The sequence below is a fragment of the Aegilops tauschii genome, chromosome 5 (genome assembly GCF_002575655.3).
Source record: "Aegilops tauschii subsp. strangulata cultivar AL8/78 chromosome 5, Aet v6.0, whole genome shotgun sequence".
Lineage (NCBI taxonomy): Eukaryota > Viridiplantae > Streptophyta > Magnoliopsida > Poales > Poaceae > Aegilops > Aegilops tauschii.
Window position 1 is genome coordinate 534,269,976 of NC_053039.3, and position 10,990 is coordinate 534,280,965.

The 10,990-nt window shown below is 44.4% G+C and overlaps 1 protein-coding gene and 1 long non-coding RNA gene across 2 annotated transcripts; one reads left to right on the forward strand and one right to left on the reverse strand.

The window, feature by feature from the left end:
* Positions 1-304: 304 nt before the first annotated feature.
* On the reverse strand, positions 305-6,790 carry LOC109784732 (uncharacterized). The gene is made up of 4 exons (XR_002237924.4): positions 5,107-6,790; positions 1,985-2,058; positions 1,764-1,904; positions 305-1,460 (listed from the first exon to the last, which is right to left on the reverse strand). It is a non-coding gene; the product is annotated as an uncharacterized lncRNA (long non-coding RNA).
* LOC109784731 (wall-associated receptor kinase 2) lies at positions 1,932-5,851 on the forward strand. The gene is made up of 3 exons (XM_020343332.4): positions 1,932-3,675; positions 4,203-4,379; positions 4,815-5,851. The coding sequence occupies exons 1-3, from the start codon at positions 2,718-2,720 to the stop codon at positions 5,849-5,851; spliced, it is 2,172 nt and encodes a 723-aa protein (XP_020198921.2). The 5' UTR covers positions 1,932-2,717.
* Positions 6,791-10,990: the final 4,200 nt, after the last annotated feature.

The following is a 10,990-nucleotide window of genomic DNA, read 5'->3' on the forward strand; positions in this document are numbered from 1 at the left end:
ACGGGTTAGGCCTCCTAAAGGAGGCATGTGCGTTAGGCATCTCTGGATTAGTTTTGTTTTTGCTTCTTTGGTGGTTTTCCCGGATGTTTCACCAGACCGTTGTACAGTTTTTCCTCTCTCTTAAATGAAAAGGCGGAGCACCTGTCATTCCGGTCAAAAAGAAAAGGTTTACACAGCCGGATCCTCCTTCATTTTTAGGGGATCAGTCAGAGTTGACCTTAGTAGTTAGTCGGAAGGTTTAGTTTCCTAGTTGAGTCGGTACACAAAAAGAGAACACGAAAAAACTAGCTTGCCGTCGGCAGGGTGGGAATTCAACGGCAGTAGAGCGACAAGGAGGGAGACGTCAAAACTCACCCTCTTGGTGTTCTTGTGTCGAATAGAAAAAGAAATGTGAAGAAAAACTAGAAGAGATAAAAAATGGGACCTAAATCGAGTAAAATGAAGGAATTTCTGTTAAATAAGGTAAAACCTGAAACTTAGGGGGGTATAGCCTCCATACGCTAACCTTCACATGCAAGCCGCATGAGAGATCGATTCCGAAGGCAGACATGCTCGCTGCCAAAGGCAAATAAATCCACCTGGAGGGCCGTGTGCCTGCTAGTCACCGGGAGAATTTCAGGTGCTCCCGCACTTCCTGTGATACCATGATATGAGAGCTTCTGGTCCGTCAGATCAAGATCCAACGGTTAGTGTTCCAGTCTCCAGACCTGCGCAAAATTAAGAGATAAATTGCGGGTGTTTCAGCAAGTTTGCACAAGCTTTTCCTATGACCACTAGATCTTTGATCGGACGGACCACGAGCTCCCGTATCATGGTATCACAGTCAAAGGAGGTGTGGTAGCGCCTGAAATTCTCCCGCTAGTCGCGTGGTGCTTCTGGAAGGAGCGCAATGCAAGGATTTTTAACGCTGCAGTAAGCTCTATAACCCAGGTCCATAACAGGATACTTGACGAGGCACAGTGCTGGCTATATGCCGGGCTTAAGCCGATGTCAAAGTTTTTTGACCCGCCTTGATTGGCCTCTAGCCGGTTTGTATAGATTGGCTGCCGGTGCCCCAGTTGTAATAGCTTTTTTTTCGAAAAGGGGGACTCCCCGGCCTCTGCATCAGAACGATGCATACGGCCAACTTATAAATAAATAAGCAAATAGTTTCAACAAGGTCATAGCTCTTCATCAATGAAACTCAGCAACTGCTGCTTTTTCGTCAAAAACACTTAGGGGGTATAAACATTGTACATCGTAGCTACTCTAATTGAATATAGCCTCTTGGTTTAACTATTTGAATGGAAAGTAAGCTTCTCATTAGGTAGTAGAGACGGAGACGGAGATCGAGAGGTACATAAACGTATTCTAGCTGCCCCGCGGGGAAGTGGAGGGCCAATGTTTGGATTCCTGCCTGTCATGGGTGCGTTGAAGGCTCTGCATCTACGTACACGACGAGAGCGAAGCTCTGGCAATAGCTGTAGAATGGTTAAGAACATCAGCATGCTTGACTTGATTGACTAATGAAGTACATAGCAAAAGGACACCCACAGTTGTGGTATTTTTCTGGCGGAGTTGATAATGTGGGTATCACAGCGCTAAGAAGGTGAGATTCAGAAAATACTGCTCTGAATAGTCATATTTGTTGTGTTTCTCCGATGGAGTTGATAATATGAATATGTGATGTGTGCTAATGGTTACACCCACAGGGCTGGGATGACCAGGAGTACATTCCTAACCATGAGGACAATAAGCCAGAGCCAGAGGTAGTAGAGCCTTACAGTTGTTGCTAGTTGCTTGAACACAAGGATGTCCTCACCACGAGAGCCTTTTGCCGCTCTTGCTAATCCTGTTAACCACGATCAATTGACTTTCAGTCTGAATTGTTTCTTTTGTTTACAGCTGGTTGGGTGGTGTACTCCCTCTGTAAACTAATATAAGAGCGTTTAGATAACTAAAGTAGTGATCTAAACGCTCTTATATTAGTTTACGGAGGGAGTACATATAGACAATGAGCTGACCAAATAGACAAGCCGACCAATTCCAAAATTAGTTGCTGAGTCATTCCGTTATGACCTGCAATATTGTATCCAGTGACTCAAAAATAGACACTAGTGTTGCAATCAAGACGTCATACATAAAATTTAGTTTGGTTACAATGACAAGTGGTTATATTTTTTCGATAAAGACAAGTGGTTATATAGATTAAGATGCAAATGTCAAAGGAGTAGCGTCCTCATGCACATATATATTACGGACACATAGCTACTCTAAACAAATAACAATGAAAACAATGACAGAACGGAGATGATATGATCAAAATATCTTTCATCAAAAGTATCGCAATGTGTTCGGTCTAACTACTATCTGAATGTAAGGTCGGAGATGGAGAACGAAGAGGTGCATAAACGTAATCTGGTTTCCCCACGGGGAAGTGGAGTGCTAATAATATTGAGAAGATACCTGTCATGGGGTGGTGCGTTCAACGGTTGAGGGTTCTGCGTCTACGTACACGACGAGAGCGAAGCTCTGGCAATGGCTGTGGAATGGTTAAGAATAGCAGCATGCCTAACTTGATTAACTAATTAATTGCCAAGGAAAGTTAGTTAAGCTGGTGAGGTCGGCTAGGAGGCTTTGCCTCCATGATGGAAGCAACTTGTCTAAGCTAGAAAAAACAAGACACGCCACAGCATCAGCATGCTCTTGTACTTAAACGGCGGCAGTGCCTGGCTTCCATGCTTGCAAGCAACTACTCTACAATAATGTCAACGGCCGCACTCTTCTTGCCGGCGCTGCTCCTACTGCCGTCGTTGTTGGCAGCCACCGCAGCCGCGGAGGGCCGCACCATCACCGTGTCACCGACATGTCAGGGTAGCTGTGGCGGCGTCGACATCCCTTACCCCTTCGGCATCGGCGCCGGCTGCTACCGCCATGGCTTCGAGATCAACTGCACAGACGCTGGCGGCGCTGGCCCCGTGCCGCTCCTCGCCAACACGTCCATCCCGGTGGTCAGCCTCTCCGCCGATCCACCCGAGTCACGGGTGCTGCTTCCCATTAGGTGGCAGTGCTATAAAGTGAACGTCTCCGACGGTAAAGTGGTAGGCAATATGGAGGACACGAGCTTCTTCAACCACCAGAAGAACATACCTAGCCAAGGCATATACCGCATCTCCAACAAGCACAACGTGCTCTTCGTCCTCGGCTGCGCCACCATCGGCATCGTGATGACCTTCAAGAACCAAACACTGGCCTACTCCTCCGGGTGCATGTCCTTCTGCCGCAGTGCCACTGCAGCACAGGACGGCCAGTGCGCCGGCGACGGGTGCTGCAAGGTAGCCATCCAGCCGGAGGTCACGAGCGTCGTGTTCGAGTTCCCCAACATCAGGAAAGAGATGCCACAAATGCTCAACTACAGCCCATGCGACTACGCCTTCATCGTTGACGAGGACAACTACACCTTCCAGAGCTCCGACCTGCGGCACATGGACAGAACCCGGACCATGCCGGCGCGCCTTGACTGGGCTATCCGTGAAATGCCGTCCTGCGCCCACGCCAAGGACGCGGCAGATCAGTACGCCTGCAAGAGCAATCACAGCGAGTGCGTCGACTCCACCAATGGGACTGGCTATGCCTGCAAGTGCTCCCAAGGCTACGAGGGCAACCCATACCTTGTCGGCGAAAGCGGATGCACCGGTAAGCACCACTCTGCATCTCTCCTTTTTTACCCTCCTCCGCCCTCTCCTTACTGCTCTGCCACCACCGGCGCCTATGCTTAGCCACCCACCGCTATGGCCATCAGCCTCTTAGGCTTTCCATTGTGGGCATCTTGAAGAACCGCAACGCCAAGGTCTTCCTCTCGCAACATCTTCAACCAGACACCTTTGCTCGGAAGTTCACTGCTGACGTCCTGCTCTGGTGCTACCTGTACTCGATCCTCAATTTGATCTTAGAAGCCTGGGTGCAAAGCTTCTCATCATCAGTATAAAATTCACACGTTTTTCGTTGCCCCCCCCCCCCCCCCCCCCCCACTGCGCCTTCAACCTTTACAAAAAGAACACAGTGACTACATCACTATATTGTTGGGACAGTAAGACAGCTAGTGCAATGGATCAAAAGAATATCTAAAAAGATACCACCGGAGCAATTGACAATATGGCGTAAATTCTGCGAAAACTAGTGGTGTAAACTGATGATCATTTATTTATGTATGCATTCCGCAGATATCAATGAATGCGACGATCAAAGGAAGTATCCTTGCTGGGAGCCGGGAAGGTGTGCGAACAACGAAGGATCTTACGACTGCACCTGTCCTCCGGGTTCTCATAACCATGATGCCAAAATAGAAAAGTGTACTTTACTTCCTTCAAATTTCCCACTGGCAGCAAAGATCACCATAGGTATATATACATTGATTTTCTCTTTTGTTAGACAATGGGAGATTTCATTCGTGGCATTTAAATATTAACTTTTTGTGTTTAACTGGAATAAGGGACTTATTTTCACTATATACAAGTATCGACCTCTTGCCAAAGGAATATCCTGCAAGTTTATAAAAAATTGTGTTTTTGAAAGACTATATTTAAGAACTTCAATAGTTTCATTGCGGATGCATCAGATGCAGTTCACATATATACCACACATTTGTTTTAGAAACAAATACCTTAGATTATGGATCAACTCTCCCAAATGGTATGGCTAATTGTTGTTTTTACGTAAAGCAGTTGTTAGCACTGCCTATCCACTTTGCATTATCAATATTCGCTATGTTTGTGTGCTTGTGGCCAGAATTAACATGCATGAATGCATAATATCTCTATGCATGATCATTGTAGGTGTCATTTTGGGCTCCTCCTTATTAGTTGTTGCTCTACTTTCGACGCTACTGAGGCTCCAAAGGAGAAGAACGAAGGGCTTTTTTAAAAAGAATGGAGGTTTGGTCCTTCGAGATGTGAGAACTTTAAATATCTTCACAAAGAAGGAGATAAACAAAATCACCAAGAACCAATCAGAGGTCCTTGGTAAAGGGTGCTTTGGCAAAGTATACAAAGGGATTCTTCCAGATGGTACGACAGTGGCAGTAAAAACCTCCATCAAGATAAACAAAGTTCGAAAGGAGGAATTTACCAAGGAAGTGGAGATCCAGTCACAGATGATCCACAAGAACATCATCAAACTTATCGGCTGCTGCTTGGAGGTGGATGTTCCGATGTTGGTGTATGAGTTCGCTGCTAATGGGAGTCTGCAAGACATTCTCCATGGTAAAACTCGGCTCGCTAATTTCCCACTAGACCTGCGTCTGGATATTGCAATTGATGCTGCAGAAGGGTTAACTTACATGCACTCATCAACAAGTCATACCATCCGGCATGGCGATGTCAAGCCAGCCAACATACTTTTAGATGAAAAGAACATGCCCAAAATCTCAGATTTCGGGACATCGAAGTTTCTTACAAAGGAGAAAGATCACACCGGGCTTGTTGTAGGCAGCATGGAATATATAGACCCGATGTTCCGTGAAACGGGACAATTAACACAGAAGAGTGATGTTTACAACTTCGGAGTTGTACTCTTGGAACTCATCACCAGAAAGCCAATTGTGTATGATGGAAATCATAGGCTCATAGTTGATTTCTGTGATGTTTATCAGAAAGAAAACAGTGGAGAGGCAATGTTTGACAAAGATATTGCAACCGAAGAAGATACTTACATACTGGAAGAGATTGGCAGATTGGCTGTAAAGTGTTTAGCACACGTTGTAGAAGATCGTCCAGAGATGAAGGAGGTAGCAGAACGACTTGCCATGCTTAGAAGAGCTAGGAGAAGTGGGAACATAAACAACAAAAGCCCCAATTACTTTGAGGAAATTTAAGGTGCTCCCTAGAGCATTGCTTCTGAGATTAGTTAACTACTCAAAAAAAAAAAAGTACCGTATTTCTGTATCTTATATCTTCAGTGTAATGAATATTGACTATTGTATCGCGCCGTAAAGTCTGTTGCAGTGAATAGTTATCAAACATACCTGGTAGCTTTGTTGGTGTACATCACCTTGTTCTTCGAAGTGTTAATATGTTGTACACTAGTTCTAAATGACAACATAGAGATCGACATCTGCCTGGAGTAAATGGTTAATTCCTAGAGTTTTCTTGACGGCATGTGACATTCAGTACCTTAGAATCCCTTTTAGGATTGTCGAAACCGACATCCATTGAAAACAGAGCATATCAGAGTTATATGACACGACACTGTGATGCATAGGAACATTGTCGTGTGTAAATCCTCCCTATCTATTTTAATTAATAAAAACAAGCGAAAAATTAAGCATGGAGCACTTGAAGATGCACTGACAACTAAACTGCGCAGCTCTAGGAAGTTAAGGCAAAGCTGATTGGTGCTACAATATATCAGGAATCACAGAGAATAACATGTGCTGCTAAAAAGGAAATTCAATGGAAGACAACACTGGTGGAGACTACTGAATGCTAAAATGAATCTAACAATAAATTAAGGGTCATCCGCTATTCTCAATTGGGGAAGTTTCAGAAATTGAAAAGTTGGAGCACTCACGCTAGGGCGGGTGGATCGGCGTCGGCCCCTCCGTGCTGCCTGCTGCGCCGTCGGCCGTCGCGGTGGACGGTGGTTGGCGTGCGAACGGCGCAGTCCAGGCCGTGCCCGCCGAAGTGCCGAGCAGCCGAGAACGAGGCGGGCGCGACGGCTCGACGGCGCGCGGGCTGGCGGCGTGCAGGCGCGGGGAGGTGGATTGGGCGTCAGCATTTACCTGATGGGCTATCTGAAGATCGACTGTAGAAGTGTCGATATGTTCAGTCTTCAGGCGAACGACTTCTTATCGGACGGACGGTCATCGTCTCTCCAGTACTTCTACCTTCGCTCGACGGCTGAGATGTAGTCTTACTTATTCACCATCAGTTAGAGCACAAAAAACCAACATTAGTTTGGTTGCCTGCAATTAGACTACCTGCATGAAGGAAGCATTTTTACCATGGAATTTGGTTGCCTGCGTCACAGTTTTTAGACAAACCATACGAGTTGTTTAGTTGGAAACAACATAAGGTGTGATCAGCCCTTCTCACTAGTCTTGACTTATCATACATGGGTTAAACATCATCTCGGTCCTAAATTAGAAAACAAATAGCAGTTTATCCTAACTACTAACAAATGGCAGTACAAATTAAGAGTCATATGGTTGAATAGGGAAAAGTTTCGATAGATGGAAGTCCATCTTCGTCCTCTTCTTTTGTTGTTGCTGCTTCTTCTCTTGTACTGTTGCCTCTTCTTTCTCTTCTTCAGATTCTTGTCTAACCTCTGTTATCCCACATTGGCTGAGCCCACTCCATTATTTTGTTCTTCCAAGCTTCATTATCAGATGCCTTCACATCATGGCTGGAGCTGACAACATCATCAGGCGTCACATCTTCCTCCTCTGGCACAAGTTCATCACAACCCCATTATAGGATCCAGTTATGAATGATGCAATATGCGAGAACAAGCTTAATCTGAGTAGGGTAAGGGTGGAATGGCTTCTGATCCAGGATCTTAGACCTATTCTTCAAATCTTCAAATGCCCTCTCAACCGTCACTTTAAGGCTAGAGTGACTGAGATTAAACAGTTCCTACGGAGTCCTACGATAGTTCCTGGAAGAGAACTCGTTCAGATGGTACCTGGTTTTCCTAAAGGATGGAAGAACACCAGGCCGACATGCATAGCAAGTATCCCCTAGGTAGAACTTTCCATCGAAGAAGTTGATGCCATCAAGTCGATTCGTGCTGTCAGTTAGGATGTTACCGAAAAAGGCTTTCGCCCCGCTTTATAAATAAAGCAAACCGCCCAGAGCACACATACAAGGTCTAGTACAAAACACACACACCCAAGACACACAAAGAGATCCAAAGGTATTGCTCAGTTAGGAAGTTAGCATCATGGGCTAATCCTTCCCACCCAGTTAGCACATAGGTGAACTTCAGATCAAAATCGACCGCGGCAAGAACATTCTAACTTGTGTAGTGCTTTCTACCCATGTATGCTACGAACTGTGGCCTCGGCACTTTAGCGGTCACATGAGTACCATCTATTGCGCCCATACAATCCTGAAAATGTTATGTGCTACTTGTGAGTTGCGTTGGGATTTTCCCTGAAGAGGAAGGGTATAGCAATATAGTAGTGGATAGTATTTCCCTCAGTGAGAGCCAATGTTATCGAACCAACCAATAGGAGAACCACGCAAATTCCTAGTAAGCAGTACATGCACACGCAAAAGCAAATACTTGCACCCAACACGGGCAAGAGGGTTGTCGATCCCCTTGGACTCGTTACTTGTAAGGATTAAATCTGATAGTGGTAGGTAGATAAATCTAAAAGTAAAATAAAAAGAGTAAAATAGCAGCAAAGTAATTTTGGTTTTAGTAATATGATTTAAATAGACCCGTGGGCCATACTTTTCACTAGAGGCTTGCTACTTGTGAGCTGCTGGGATTTCCTTGAAGGGGAAAGGATGATGCAGTATAGTAGAGATAAGTATTTTCCCTCAATTAAGAACCAAGGTTATCAATCCAGTAGGAGAACCACGCAACAACTCGTTAGTAGTACCTACACACACAAAAAATACTTGCACCCAACGCAAACAAGGGGTTGTCAATCCCTTGGCGGTTAATTGCAAGTATCGTAGTGATAGATAGATAAATAAAAACATAAAATAAAATAAAATAAATAAAAGTGCAGCAATCTATTTTTGGATTTTTATGTCTGATTTAGGTAGACCTGGGGGGCATAGTTTTCACTAGAGGCTTCTCTCTTGAAGATAGCATACGGTGGGTGAACAAATTACTGTTGGGCAATTGATAGAAAAGTGAATAATCATGACAATATCTAAGGAAATGATCATGTATATAGGCATCACGTCCGAGACAAGTAGACCGACTCCTGTCTGCATCTACTACTATTACTCCACACATCGACCGCTATCCAGCATGCATCTAGAGTATTAAGTTCATAAAGAACGGAGTAACGCCTTAAGTAAGATGACATGATATAGACAAAGTAAACTCAATTGATATGAATAAACCCCATCTTTTTATCCTTAATGGCAACGATGCAAATACGTGTCATGTCCCTTTCTGTCACTGGGATTGAGCATCGCAAGGTCGAACCCATCACAAAGCACCTCTCCCATTGTAAGAAAAATCAATCTAGTTGGCCAAACCAAATCCATAGATCAGAGAGAAATACAAAGATATAATAATCATGCATAAAAGAGTTCAAAGAAGACTCAAATAATATTCGTAGATAATCTGATCATAAACTCACAATTCATCGGATCCCAACAAACATACCGCAAAAAGATTACATTGAATAGATCTCCAAGAACATCAAGGAGAACATTGTATTGAAGATTAAAGAGAGAGAAGAAGCCATCTAGCTACTAGCTATGGAGCCATAGGTCTATGGTAAACTACTCACACATCATCGGAGGGCCAGCAAGGTTGATGTAGAGTCCTTCCATGGTTGATTCCCCCTCCGGCCGAGTGCCGTAAAAGACCCCCAGATGGGATCTCTCGAGAACTGGAACTTGTTGCGGCGGGAAAAGGGTTTCAGGTGGCTCTTTATTGGTTTCCCGATTTTAGAGAATTTATAGAGCTGGAATTAGGTCAAACGGGGAAACGATGGCCCCACAGGGCGCGCCAACCCCCCCCCCCCCCCGGCGCACCCTGGTGGCTTGTGGGCCACTCCTTCATCTTATGGCCGTCTCCCGAAGCTTGCAGGATCTCTTATGTCCAAAAAAATCGTCAAAAAGTTTCGTGGCAATTGGACTTCGTTTGGTACTGTATTCTGGAAAACCAAAAACTGGCAAAAAAATAGCAACCGGTACTTGGCACTAAGTTAGTAGGTTAGTCCCAAAAAATGATATATAAGTGCATAGAAAATATTCAAGATTGATATTATAATAGCATGGAACAATCAAAAATTATAGATACGTTGGAGATGTATCAAGGCTTCTCTCTTGGAAAATAGCATATGGTGGGTAGACACATTATTGTTGGGCAATTGATAAAAACTCGCATAGTTACGATGATATCCACGGCAATGATCATGTATATACGCATTACGTCCGTGACAAGTAGACCAAAGCGATTCTGCATCTACTACTATTACTCCACCAATCGACTGCTATCCAGCATGCATCTATGGTATTAAATTCATAACAAACAAAGTAACGCCTTTAAGCAAGATGATATATTGTAGATAGAATAAGCTCAAGAAATATGATTAAACCCCGTCGTTTTACCCTTAATGGCAACAATAAACATATGTGCATCGGTACCCCTGGTGTCACTGGGTGAGGATATCGCAAGATTGAACCCATTGCAAGCACCTCTCCCACTGAAGGTAAATCAATCTAGTTGGTCAAGCCAACCGGATAGATCAGAGAGAAATACAAAGCTAAAATTCAAACCAAACAATAATCATGCATAATAAGTTCAAAAAATACCCAATTACTTTCAATGAATATTCCAAATATAAACCCGAAATTCATCGGCTCCCGACAAACACACCGCAAAAGAAGTTTACATCTAATCAATCTCCGAAGAGAACATTGTATTGAAGATCAAAGAGAGAGAAGAAACCATCTAACTAATCACTATGGACCTGTAGGTCTGTAGTGAACTACTCACACATCATCGAAAGGCAGCAAGCAGGTTGATGTAGAAGCCCTCTGTGATCGATTCCCCCTCCGACGGAGTACGGGAAATGGCCTCCAGATGAGATCACGGAAGAACAGAAGTTTGCGTCGACGGAAAAATTGTTTCGGGTGGCTCTCTCTTGGTTTCGGGATTTATCGAAATTTATAGGCTTGGAATTAGGTCAAACAGAGCTGCATGGGACCACAAGCTCAGGTGCCCCTCCCCCCCCCCCCCGGGGGGGGCGCCGTGTGAGCTTCTGTTGGGGAACGTAGCATGCAATTTCAAAAAATTCCTACGATCACGCAATATCTAT

Bases quoted from the DNA above. Each gene is read 5' to 3' on its own strand.
- LOC109784731 (XM_020343332.4), top strand. From the start codon at position 2,718: ATGCTTGCAAGCAACTACTCTACAATAATGTCAACGGCCGCACTCTTC. The intron at 3,676-4,202 runs GTAAGCACCACT...TGCATTCCGCAG, and splicing joins CGGCGAAAGCGGATGCACCG to ATATCAATGAATGCGACGAT. The intron at 4,380-4,814 runs GTATATATACAT...TGATCATTGTAG, and splicing joins GGCAGCAAAGATCACCATAG to GTGTCATTTTGGGCTCCTCC.